This window comes from Sebastes umbrosus, chromosome 19, assembly GCF_015220745.1.
Source record: "Sebastes umbrosus isolate fSebUmb1 chromosome 19, fSebUmb1.pri, whole genome shotgun sequence".
Taxonomy (NCBI): domain Eukaryota; kingdom Metazoa; phylum Chordata; class Actinopteri; order Perciformes; family Sebastidae; genus Sebastes; species Sebastes umbrosus.
Window position 1 is genome coordinate 9,222,296 of NC_051287.1, and position 13,922 is coordinate 9,236,217.

At 40.4% G+C, this 13,922-nt stretch overlaps 1 protein-coding gene across 3 annotated transcripts in view; it reads left to right on the top strand.

Moving 5' to 3' along the window:
- The window catches only part of cacna1bb (calcium channel, voltage-dependent, N type, alpha 1B subunit, b), a 161,868-nt gene that overhangs the window by 89,592 nt on the left and 58,354 nt on the right, over positions 1-13,922 (top strand). For all 3 annotated transcript variants that reach the window (XM_037752462.1, XM_037752464.1, XM_037752463.1), the window contains exons 13-20: positions 898-1,119; positions 1,225-1,337; positions 1,483-1,595; positions 1,941-2,072; positions 12,414-12,486; positions 12,798-12,915; positions 13,184-13,251; positions 13,411-13,517. In XM_037752462.1, the coding sequence (XP_037608390.1) occupies positions 898-1,119; positions 1,225-1,337; positions 1,483-1,595; positions 1,941-2,072; positions 12,414-12,486; positions 12,798-12,915; positions 13,184-13,251; positions 13,411-13,517 (946 nt within the window). The remainder of the gene's footprint in view (positions 1-897; positions 1,120-1,224; positions 1,338-1,482; positions 1,596-1,940; positions 2,073-12,413; positions 12,487-12,797; positions 12,916-13,183; positions 13,252-13,410; positions 13,518-13,922) is intronic.

Below are 13,922 nucleotides of genomic sequence, written 5' to 3' on the forward strand. Positions count from 1 at the left end.
TGACACCATTTTGTTCATTTTCTTCACGACTTTTTCTACTTTTTTCATCTCATAACTGTTTTCCGTAAAATTAAGTGCCAAGGGAGTAGATGCGCTACACAGTCAAATTTTCTCATCTCACTTGTTTCACACATGATGCCTGCAGTCCTGTTGCACGACACAAATGTATTAGGTGCATATTTTTTAATGAGCAGCTGCAAGGAAAATTCAAGGAGGTGATTATACACTTTTCTCTCCATCCCTTGGGTTAGCTTTTGTTACTTTTATCAGTTAAAGTTTTGGCCATGAACATCTTTCAATGCTTCTTAGCAGATGTGAAGTAGAACGGATCACTACCCAACCATACTGTTACACTTCTGTCTTTAAAACCTTGAGCTCTATATTCCTGTAACTGGGTAGTTGTGCAATTGTAGAAGCTTGAAGCTTGGGAAAGAGGGCAGGGAAAGAGTCCAGAGCAGCACGGAGACATCATTATTAGGAGGAATACAGCATCAGCAGGTGGAGACGGGACAAAACCATTAATTTCTGAACATTTCAAAACATTCCAAAATTGGACTCAGCCACCTGTTTTTCCTGAACACACCGTCAGCTGGATAATTTGAACCACCTCGGTGCAAGCAGGTTCGTTTAGATCCAGAACATTACTGAAATCTTGTTTAGCTATTTTATCATAATATAGTAAAAATTGACTTTGGACATATGCATAAGCTTCATAATATACAGTATATTATAATTCTGATGTTGATGAGTGGGATGATGATGGGGATGCTGCTCATCACAGTAGCAGGAAGAAGACAAAGAAAACACACACACATAGCGATTCACTGTGAAAACTGTGATACAAATATTTAACCGCTGCACACATTTCCTCTCTCACCCCTTCGCCATCGCTCTCAGCTCCTCCCGGCTCTCCGTTTGGTCGGGCCAGCGTGAAAAGCAGTGGTAAGTTGGACAGCTCCTCTTACTTCCGGCGTAAGGAGAAGAGGACCCGGTTCTTCATCCGCCGCATGGTGAAAGCTCATAGCTTCTACTGGATCGTTCTGTGTCTGGTGGGCCTCAACACTCTGTGTGTGGCCATAGTCCACTATGACCAGCCCGACTGGCTTACAAGGGCCCTCTGTAAGTCACACATACAAGTTCACACTCGTACATCCACGCACACTTATTGATGTTGATAGCCTATAAAACCAGTTTATCTTGGTTTTCTGTCCATCTTGAAAACAGACGCTGCAGAGTTTGTGTTCCTGGGTTTGTTTCTGACTGAGATGTCCTTGAAGATGTACGGCCTCGGAGTGAGGAATTATTTCCACTCCTCCTTTAATTGCTTTGATTTTGGGGTAAGTTGCCGTCTGTGATTCATAGGTAGATATTTAACGCTAACCAGCAGTGCTGGTTCTGTTTGGATGGTCCAGTATTCTTTGGCTTACTGAAACAGAGCCAAATACTGAAGGTGATAACTTTATCCTCTGCTCTCCTCTCTAGGTGATTGTGGGAAGTATTTTTGAGGTGATCTGGGACATGATTAAACCGGGAGCATCGTTCGGTATCAGCGTGTTGAGAGCCCTGCGACTGCTCAGGATATTCAAAGTCACCAAGTGAGTCTTGAATCTTTTTTCTCTCTGAACTGACAATCCTGTTAGACTTTGATGGCAATCCTTTTATTTCATTAGATTAGCTGTAATCCTGTGATTCACTGATACTGGCAGCTGTAGACCGTGGCGCACTGATTTGTTTTATGCCACCTGCAGCTCATTTTTCGATACATTTTGAGGTAAATATTGGGGTAATTTGGCAGTAATTCCAAAGAAATTTCAAATAGATTACTTGCTAATTATCACCTAATTACCATATAATTTGCGGACCTGTAAAATGAAGTGTTATCGTTTTTTCTTTTAAAACAAAAAAAGTGATTTCTCTGTGTGTTTGCTACTTCTTCTCAGATATTGGAACTCGTTGAGGAACCTCGTGGTTTCCCTCCTCAATTCCATGAAGTCCATCATCAGCTTGCTCTTCCTCCTCTTCCTCTTCATCGTGGTCTTTGCTCTGCTGGGCATGCAGCTCTTCGGCGGACAGTGAGTACTCTCTTTAACCTTTCTTACTCTCTTGACTGCTCTTTCCTCCTTTTCCCATACATCCCTTGAACACAGACACACATGCACACATCCTCTCCTCTTCTCCTCTAACCATCTCTTCACCTGACCCTCCTCCCTGTGTGTGATCCCTGGCCCGGCGTGGCGCTGGTGACAGACGTGTTGACGCAGCAGGTAGCTGGCAGAGCAGCAGCAACCGACTGTGGCCTTTTGATATCACTCTCAGCAGGCGCTCCGTGTCTTCTAATGGCAGGAACACCTCATGGTTCTGGGCTGGCTGCAGTTAATCAAAGGCCTGGCATCCAACCCCGTCTGACTCAACTCACATACACACACACACACACACACACGCACACACACACACATATATGTTATATGCCAATTAGTGTATCTTAGGTAGTGTTTGCAGTGTTGTTTTATGTTCACAAGGAAATTAATCTTTTTTTTTTTCACCCAAAAGCCCCCAAAGGATAATTTAGTTTTATTAAAACTTGGGTCTTATTTTCTTACTCTGTTATTAAAGCATTATACACACAAAGGCTATTGCTGAGGAACACAGCAACATGGCTCCAATGAAGTCCAAGAAACACAAGCAGGTGTTGTAAACAAGCCAACAGCTCACCCAGATTACCTCTACCACTTTATTTGGATGTAAAACTGAAAGTGAGTGCACCTGAGTTGGTGTTAGTAATCCCTTATTGCAGGAAAACTGTGTGCACAGCTACGGTAAATACAGTAGGTCAAAGTTGAACCAGGAAGTTGATCAATAAGTAGTGATGGATGTTTTTCAAAGACCAGTTTGGCAATCGTTTTACAGTTTGCCTTTGTTTCTCTTCAAGATAAGTTTTGCTAATCTGTTGGTTTGTTTACAACCTGTCTGATCACCTAACAGTTAGCGATTTTTGCCCCGACAGACAGAGATCTGCTCCAATGATGGACACAACTATGACAGAAAGATTCAAGTTGACTCAAAAGAGATAGATTTAAAAAAACAAAAAGAATGGTCAAAACTGATGTAACAGAGGCTGACTTTTTATCTCCACCTTGAGTCAAAGAAACAGTGGTTCCCACACTACCCATGATGCAACTTGATAGCAATGTTTTTTTTTTCAAACTTGTAACTCAGGCTTTCTATATCTCTAGTTTCTAAATCAAACTCTCCAACCCTGATGACGTCATTAGGGTTATTTTTTCAGCTGAACTTGATGCAAAAATAAATTAAAATAGGTGGAATGCTCCTTCAAATTTATAATAATTCATGGAATAGTTTGAGACTCTCCTCACCAGACAAACAATAGCATTGGTTGTTGAGCTGTGACCATAAGCCCTCTCCATCCCCTAGTACGCAGCAGAGAGAGTGCAGGGGGAGAGGGGTTGTTAAGTTGGATATAGTCTGCCTGATTCATTCGTCTTTTATCTGACTGAGGCTTGTCCAAGTTAGAATCTACGGCCCTGACCACGGATCAGCTCTGAAGCATCAGTAGCCTGACTGTGCTGTGTGTTGATAAATCCATGGTGCTCTCCGTAGTGCTGAAGTAGCAGATGGGAAAGATATGTAATAGAAACTTTTTTCTCTGAGTCCCGCCCTTCTACTTTTGTTATTTTGTTAATTAACAAATCGCCTACTGACTTCATTTTCACAAGCGTGCCAAAGAACTACGGTGGCGTACAGGTAGTGGATCCCCCAAAATGCTACACCTTTAAAGTACGAGGTGTTTAACCAGTTAGGGTTTGTTTAAGAAAAAATGTCCCCTAATCTTCTAAAGGAAATGTGAGATTCTTATGAGTTTACAGGATTCTTAATTTTTTTCTAAGTGGCAGTGATTGGCTATGGCATTTATCTATGACTAGAAAAACCCTATATATCATTTTGCCTTGTTATTTTGGTGGAAACTGTGCAGCCACGCTTGTTAAATGCACTGAAAGTTAAAATTTTGCTCCGAAGCAGTTTTGTTCAAATCCCTGTTTGTGAAACAATAATCCCAAAAATATGTAAATCTTTACCTTCACATGATATGACACCTAATTTTCAACAACTTTGAGATAATAATTGTGTTTCTACATACGTAGCTCGATTACAAATAAGCTCGTATTGAAACCTATTATCTTACCTGTCGTCACCGCTGTGGCAGATACAGTGTAGTGTACACTCTCCGATGAAATGCCACTCTCACGTGAAGTCACGTCTCCTCGGACTGACAGCCTTCACAAACACCACACACAACTGGATGTCTTTGAAGCAGCAGGCTGTTGCCATGGCGCCGAGCCTTACATCAGTCTGCGCCATCATTAGCGTTGCATTATTCTCTAGTGATGGACAAGTGTTAGATGAGTCTGACGTCCACATGGTGCTCCCAGCCAGCCGAGCACATCAGATCCGAGTACACGGTCAACATTTTCCCCTTAATGTCTAAATTCTATTAAAACTAAAGAAAATACAAGCATTTTTTAAGCAGATAATTTCAATTGTTTAATGAAAAATAGGCTTTTAACCCTAAATAGCAGATTAAATGGCTTGTTAAGAAGAAGAAGAAGAGATGCTTTGTAATATTCAGACTTTATTTTTGGCACAGAGATTAGGTTCCGGCTCTCAAAACACCAGAAAGTAATCTCCTGGTAAAATTGTGAGAATTGAAAGATAAACAGCTTGAGGCAGAGGAGCGTCTCCCCGCTGAGACTCTCAGGACATCACCGACTGTTTGGAAGAAAATATGTGATAAGCTCAAAGGAGACGTTCAGGATTTACTGTAATAGAATAATGACTTTTTTTCCTGGTTGCTGCTTTGTAGCTTTCCATTTTAAAGGTGCAGACATTCTTTGTTGATTAACTCTGACTTCAGGAGAGATGGCATTTCATATTTTCAGCTCTTCCATAGTGTGCAGGCTCAGTGCAACCTCTTGGTTGGACTTCATTCCTTCAAAGAAAATGTTTTACTCTGAATGCCAACTAATTGACCTACCTTATGGCATTTTAAAGACTTCTGCCTACAGTACACAGTTGGATGCCTCTTTGTATTCAGCCTATTCCTCATATTGTAAAAGCCAGTTTCATTTCTTGACTTCTCGTAAAGCTTCAGGATGTCATGTGTGTCCAGATTTATTTGACAGTTTCAATGCTCAGCAGTTTGTCTCTTTTGTTTTCATACACACCGTACGTTATCTCATGCCTGTGTGTTCTCAGAGATGTGTGTTTTATTAACCTATACAACATAAACCTGCTGCTATTGTCTGAAGGATTAGACATGTGGAGGGTTAGGGCACGAGCTTGTGGGGAGTTTTGCCTCACGTGATTCTTGTTTCCAGGATTGACTTAATGAAGTCCCCGTGGATGTCGCTCGGAAGCAAAGCAGCACGCTCCCAATCCCTATTATCAGAGCAAACAGAGGTCGGGCGCACACAGGCGCAGCAGCAAACCGCCGCCGCCGCTGCCGCTCCCTGCACTGGGCCCGCTAATCCTCAAGGAAGGAGGAGCGGATGGAGAGTGTGGGAGAGAGGAGGAGATGGTGGAGAGAGCAGGCAGGGATGGAAAGAAAGAAATGAAAGGGAGCGAAGAAGGAGGGAGGAAGAGTTGAAATGGTAGAAAGTGATGGATGGTTGAGCAACAGCTATACAGCAGAGACGGGTGGCTGATGGAAGATACAGCAGTGACACAGGGAGGGACAAAGGTAGAAGGAGAGAAGCATGGGGAGAGAGAATATGATGACATACCAAGGGAGAAAAGGCTTATTGAATTAGCTGCCCCTCCCCTTTCTCCTCTCTCTCTCCTACATCCACCCCCATCTCCCTCATGCATGTACACTATGCATTAGAGCCACACCGATACACGCTGGCTGACGTTACTAGATGATTTTTAGTGTGGACATCTGAACATTACAGCCATGTGTGAGAGTTGAGCAAGTCATTCCAAATCAATGGGCATTAATCAGCTGCTATAACAGCCTCCGCTCTTCTGCAAGCTTTTGGAAACAGGCTGCAGGGATTTGCTCCCATTCAGCCACAAGCATTAGTGAAGTCCAACGCTGATGTTGGGTGATGAGGCGTGGCTCACATTCGGTGTTCCAGTTCATCCTCAAAGGTGTTGGATGGTGTTGAGGTCAGGACTCCTTGCTATTTTAGCGTATCATTATTAAATAATGTTTATAATAAAGTCATTTTTGATACATTTTGAGGTAAATATTGGGGTAATTCCATAGAAATTTCAAATAGGATACTTATAGGGTAATTATCACCTTATCACCTTGAAATTTGCCGACCTGTAAAATGAAGTCGTCCACCAATCGGAAGGCCGGCCGTTTGATCCCCGGCTCCTCCTATCACATGTCAAAGAGTCCTTGAGCAAGACACTTAACCCCAAATTGCTCCGAAGGCTGTGCCATCGGTGTGTGAATGAGTATTTAGATTTTTTGCACCTTGTACATCAGTGTATGAATGTGTATGTGTGAATGGGTGAATGCTGACATTTAGTGTAAAGCGCTTTGAGTGGTCTGAAGACTAGAAAAGCGCTATATAAATGCTAGTCCATTTACCATTTACCAATGTTTTTGTTGTTATCCTCAAATATCAATATTGGTATCAGCCTCAAAACTCCAGGACCAGTCGGGATCTAGTACACATGCATACAGTATACACACACACACGCACACACACACACACACACACACACACACACACATACATACACACACACACACACACACATATCACAAGATCTGCTCTGAGGAGGAAAAACCAGCTGTCAGTTTTGCAGACGGTCGCTGTGGTAACAATATGCTCCACTTCCTCTCCTCATTTTTACAGACCCTTCTTCTTCCTTCGTCCTCTCTTCCTCCGTGTGTTTTTCTCCCCTCTTGCTCCTCTAACTGCTCTACGTGATGCATCACATGATTTGAACGATACGGTTGTTCATAGAAGTGTGAAAGACATTTCGTTCATTACATACATACAGAAATAATTTCAATTCAAAATGTAAACATTTGAGCCCATATGAGGGACCTTTTTTTGGGGTCAATATTAATAGAAAGGAATTTGCAAACATTCAATGGAACATTACTGTGTAATTCATAAGCTCTTTCATGCATATTCCTTGATTGTGTTGTGTAATGTTAACTGCATTGCGATTATTCTTTCTGTCAAGCTGCGTTATTCAAAACTACTTTCATACACCTTGATATCAAAAGATATTCAAGATGGAATCAAATGTTCATATTTGATGTAGTTTGACACTAAGTATCTCAAGCATGTAAACAATACTCATGTCTGTCCTTATTTGTTACGAAGGATTCAATGGGCTCTATTTTTGTGACAGTGCTTGGAACATTTTGGACATTTTTGGTGGTGCACATACTTTCATATTTTTTATTTCTATGTCTGGCATTTGTGCAAGACAGTTTCCTCTATTGTGAAATAGCTGAAGTGCAGTAGCTCGCAGAACGCTGCTTTAATCAACTTTCTTTAGTAACTTTTAGGATTGGAAATCACTGATGAGTATGAATGTTGTCACAGCACTGTGATAAATTGGATTTAAGTGATGATGGGCCAGCATGACCGTACAGAGTGTCTCCATAGTCAAGTACAGACACAAACTTTGACTGAACAAAATGTTCTATTTTTTAGACAAGACAGACATCCTTTAATTCTCTGCCAAAAACCTCATTTAATCTTTGACTCTGTTGGTCAAATGTTAATGAATTGAATTGAATGATCTATAGTCTACTGTGAAGCCAAATTCTTAAGTATTTCTATGAGTCAGCCAGAGTGATATGGGCACAAAAAGTCTTACTGGCAGGATATTCAAAGACGCAGCTGGATGTAGAGAATATTTGGTCTATAACAAGCATAGGATTAATTAACTGCGACTGGAAAGCATTAAAGGCAAACTGGAGTAATTCATTGCATACATAATTAGTGTCACCAGCATAAAAATGTATACATTCAATGTACGACTAATGATTAGGAGGAATTATGCTGTTATTGCATAATGTAAATAGAAGTGGACCGAGAATAGACCCCTGTGGTACCCCATTACTGATGCCAAGAAGGTTTGATTTAACATCAGCCACAATAGCCTAAGTTCTCCCTGTAAGAAAAATGTGGAACCAATTGAGTGAGCCATCATCTGTCCTTATAGATTGTTTGTTAAGGAGCATTTAGTGGTTCCCAATCCTATGACGTACCCTGTCTGACCCACAGCCCTGCCAAATGAACTCAGAAGTACCCCTTCATAAACACCATCCATCATGGTCCAAGTGTGTTCATTTGAGCTGATTTTAAACTGGATGTTGTTTAATAGTAGTCTATTAATTAATTAATTAATTAATTAATTAATTAATTAATTAATTAATTAATTAATTTTTTACTATTAATTAGATTAGATTGTTTATTTTTATAATATATATATATGTATATATATTATATTTTATATATTATATTTATTATATTTTTTATAATATATATATATATAAATATATATATATATATTATAAAATAACAATGTCTTCATAAAATTGATCCAATTACCAATGTTTAGGTTGGTTTGGTTTATTCGTTAATTGACCTTTTTAATTGATCTGTTTCTACCATTTATCCATTACTTTCAGATAATTATTTTAACCAGCCCGAAATCATGGAAGGCTTATAAATAGCACAGGACATGCGGAAGGGCATTAGCATAAAAAATATGCTCAAATCATAACATGGCAAACTCAAGCCCAACAGGCAACAACAGCTGTCAGTGTGTCAGTGTGCTGACTTGACTATGACTTGCCCCAAACTGCATGTGATTATCATAAAGTGGGCATGTCTGTAAAGGGGAGACTCGTGGGTACGCATAGAACCCATTTTCATTCACATATCTTGAGATCAGAGGTCAAGGGACCCCTTTGAAAATGGCCATGTCAGTTTTTCCTCGCCCAAATTTAGCGTAAGTTTGGAGCGTTATTTAACCTCCTTCGTGACAAGCCAGTATGACATGGTTGGTACCAATAGATTCTTTTTACGTTTTCTGACAGTATTATTACTTACATATTACCTCGTCATTCATACACCATTTGGAGAGACCAGGCTTTTTTTAACCATTTATCCATTCATTTTAGCAATCTAAAAAAAATCTCTTTTAGCTTACTATTAGAGCTGTTTCTTTATTCACTTAGCTTTGTCAACCATTTATGCATTACTTTTAGCTAACTGATTTGACCTCTCTGCTCGCTTGTTTACTAGTTTTCACACACTCTCAATTGCAACAGGTAGAGTTCAGCTGTTACAGCTCATTCAATATTTTATAGGTTTTTTTTCAAATCAGCTGAGCACAATAATCCTTTTTAAAGGAAACAAAAACAAGAGCTTTGACTACCACACCCGCTGATAAAATGCTCCTCCCAATGGCACCACAGTTGCACCAGGGTTTTTGGTGACAAAATTACAAACAACATGCCATTACATGCCTTTTGTATTCATGTAATGTGGTATTTATCCCAGTTTGTGCAAGGTGGCATTGCTTCACAAAAACAGAGCCCACACCTGAATCTCAGGCCAGAGTTAATAACGTTTCACCAACACCATCATTTCTGTAATTCCTTGAGTGTTGGAAAATAGAAAATAATTCTGAAAAGAAAAGAAAAGAATTCCTTTGTTGAATCCTTGGATGTTCTTCTTTTCATCAAACAACAAATTATGTCCTAGAAGTTGAATAAATATCGTATTTTCTTTTCTACACATCCTTGAAGTGAGCAATACTGTCTTGAGCTAATGCATTTCATTCAATACAATGATACATACATGTTTGTAACTGTCTTCGATCGTGTTCAGCCTGGATGCTGTAAACCTACAGATTTCACAATATTTTCCGATACCACTTCAACAATTTTTGTATATAATATTACAATATTTCCTTCTTCTATCCAACCCCATATATTTCTTGCACATGCCGCTTTATTTTGAAGACTAACTGATGCTTGAAATGAAGAATGATCAGCTGTGTAGGTTATTTTTTAGCTGAATGATCAACCCATCCTTACACATCTCTGTGTCATTCTCTCATTGTCTTCTTCAGTTTCAAGACCAAGGATACAGGTTTTGGCAGGTTTGTTGGGTCATTTGGGGGCTTTCTGAAAAGATTTTGATCTTTTGTGTGTGTGTGATGATTAAATTAAACCCTGCTGTTAACGTTCTAGAGAAATCACAAGTGAACGCAAAACAAATCTGCAGCTATACGTCTGTGCTATGTGAGCTTAATACCCAAGGATTAAGATTCATTGACATCTGTGTCTCTTATTTACCCTCTAATATTTCGCAGGTTTAGAAGCTGTGTGAAAAGAGATGAAAAGGATGACAAAATCTCCCTTCATTCATTCATTCATTAATTTTTTGTGTTTTCTGTCATTGTCTTTTCCTCGTATTGAAGTGTGTTCAACTTCAGAAGTGCTGTTGTGTTGAGCCCAAAACATACTGGCACTGTAGGATGTGTCAAAACGGCTGTCTGTATGATACTCAATATAAATCCGCTTCACGCACACAGCTGTAGTTTTGAGGTGCTGAAGTATTGACACCCCAGGAATGATTTTTTTTTTCCAGACTCGCTCCTCTGCCTGGCATATCCAGGGTACTTTGATTGCCTTGTCAACTGATAACATGTTTTCTACTGTGGTAATGTAGCTGTCACAGCGGACAAGGAGAAACTCAAATACCCAGATCCCTACAACTCAGTATTATGGATATCATTTTCTTAAAAAGACCTTTCAGAAATCGTCTCTTTAGGCGAGGAATCAACTCAAAAGAAGAGCCTCAATCCGCGCATCGCTCCAGATTTACGATATTTGATTTATATTAGATGGTTAATGTGCCCTGTGGATTTGATGACATGCTGCAGCGCGGTGCTTCCTTCTTGTGCATGTGACACGTGTCACATGGTGCAGCCCTGAGCTGCAGAGGCAGTGTGTTTTGGACTTGAAAGTTGGAGCTGTGGCTCCCTGGTGTTTCCTGCTGCTTGCATGTTTCCCTCCCTCTCCTTCTGTCTCATCCATTATCAATACAACACAACTCCCTTCATCTATGAATACACTAGTCTCTACCTGAAGCTTTGGAGGAATCTGAAAATACATACTGCTTTTGTTGTACTTCTGTCTTTGTGAGGACCGATGTTCCAATCATTCAAAGGACTGTTAAGGGTTAAAACTTGGTTTTAGGGTAAAGGCTATTATTTGGTTGGGGTTTCGATAAAGATTAACTCTGGTTTCTTACTACTTAGGTCTTATTTTTGTCATCATTACTATCCGTTTTGATAACGGCTTAACTGCTGAGATCTGGGAACAAGTCCAAGAAACACCAGCAGTCAGATGATCGGATAGTTTAGCCAGATTATGTAATAATCCACTATATTTTGAAGTAAAACTGAAAGTGAACCTGTATTTTTGGCAATAATCCCTCATTGCACAGGAAAACTGTGTGTGTAGAATTATGGTAAATATAGTTAGCTAAGCTGTGGGCTTGTTTACAACCTCTGACTGTCTGACTGCTCATGTTTCTCACCACTTCGGACTTCATTGTAGTTGATACTGCGAAGGAAAAGTACAGTTCCCTTAAATACATTTGAGCCCAGAATCCAGGTCCTACAATGCATCCATGCCCAGCATGCACCTGTTGGTCACGCAACACTATGGGTGTGTTTCATTTAGGTCACTTAGCTTGCTCACCAGGTGGTGCATTATGGTAGATACAACCTTTCTTTTGTTTTTTTATTTCTCCTGAGGTACAATAATGATGTGATCTGAAATGTAGTGACATGCAATACTTGAAATAAACATTATTTAAGTTAAAGTAAAATGATAGATTTTCAAAAATACTCAAAAAAGAAACAAAAAGTGTCTACAGTAGCGAGAGTAATTTGTTGTTTCTACCGCTGTTATTATTATTGCTGATGGAAGTTGTCATAAACCTTTCAGGTTAGGGTTAGGGGCTTGGGAATGCATTATAGCAGTGAAGGTCCTCACAAGTATAGAAGTACAAATGTGTGTGTGGGGGCATAGTGGGTTGACAATAAAAGCGTTACAGACAAGGAGTTAAAGAAGAAGTGGTGCAGCTGTGATTTGAGATGTGATTGTATCTGTTTTGTGCTGTGTCATGTTTCTCATGAGCAGAAACATGTATTGATGCTTCAGCAACAGGCTCCTAATGTCATTAATCCAAGTGTTTTTTTAAAATGAATAAATGGACCTTTCCCTGTATCTTCTCCTGAACTGTAGGTACATGCAAGTAAGACCTGACTGGGACTACAGTTGTATTATTTAGGTTTTTCCTCTCTTTGTAATGTTCTGATTCTGATTCTTTTAGGTTTAACTTTGAAGATGAGACGCCAACAACAAACTTTGATACCTTCCCAGCAGCCATCCTCACTGTGTTCCAGGTAAAACCCCCACTACACACACCTGCACACTAACACATTCACACGCGGTGCACTTCACACCGTCTGAACAAATGAGCGAATTTTGACTTTCTGTAAAAAGAAAGATTGTTATCAGGCATTTTAATTAGAGGGAATGACTGGACTGTGTACCTCCTGTCCCCTAATGAGCTCACTGATAATCCTTCAATTATTCTGTGCTCATAACCCTTCACTCTGTAAAGTAATTTAATTCAACACTCGGTGAGATTTGCACGGGGCTTTACAACCCGCCCGCGTCCCCGGCGTCGGTCTGACTCTCTTGTCTTCCTCAGATTCTGACTGGCGAGGACTGGAACGCCGTGATGTACCACGGGATCGAGTCTCAAGGGGGCGTTCGCCGCGGCATGTTCTCCTCCGTCTACTTCATCGTCCTCACGCTCTTTGGAAACTGTATCCTCTTTGACATCTCGTAATTAAAAAGGCAGGGTGGTCGAGTCAGAAGGAACAGGGTTTATCCAGGTGGAATCAGCTCCTCCATTTCTTTTTTGATTTGCAGTGAGGGGAAATAGTGTCCATCAACATGTATGGGGGGGAGCTAGACAGCCATACTGATTTTTAGGCTCTGCCCCTAGTTTAGTTGGAAAAAAGACATTGCATATTTCAACACAGAATATATACTGTGCATCTGTACGTTCTCCTGAGTCCTGTTGTTATTCAGACACCCTCCTGAATGTCTTCTTGGCCATCGCTGTCGATAATCTCGCAAATGCACAGGAGCTGACTAAGGTAGGCTGGGTCAGACTGTCTGAATGCTGTATTTGTATACACATTAACAACACATGGCAATATAAATGTTGTGAATTCTTCTTTCTACTTCACACTGAGAAAAGCCCTGCAATGCACAGGGCATCAACATGTAAAAGTCTTTGTTTTGACTGGCTAAAGGATGAAGAGGAGCAGGAGGAGGCAGCCAATAAGAAGCTTGCCCTGCAGAAGGCTTTGGAGGTGAAGGAAGTCAGCCCGATGTCAGCCGCCAACATCTCAATCGCTGCGTAAGTTTCCGAGCATCTCTCCCTCCTCTGACGGCAGCTCTGTTCACCCACCGCTGGAGATAAATGTCCCTTTGTCTTTCAGTGTGTCGGCCTTCTGTATGTTCTTCTCTCTCAGTCTGAAACGTCCTGTGTGTTTGATGTACTGTCTGGACTTCTCCTCATTTATTCCCACTATGGGAGCACTCCTGTGGTGTTGCCTCACCCTATTGTCTGCCTTCTTCAATAGAAGAAATAATTAAGGAAGCTTCGGTCAACAATACATGTTAGTTTCCAGCAGCAGTTTTTGCTTTCTTTCTGTTTCCCCCTTAAAGACAAAATCAACATCTTAACATGTTTTTGCCCTCTTTAGTGGCAAAATGTAATTAAGTAATGTTAAACTACATGAGTGCTATGATGAAGAAAAAC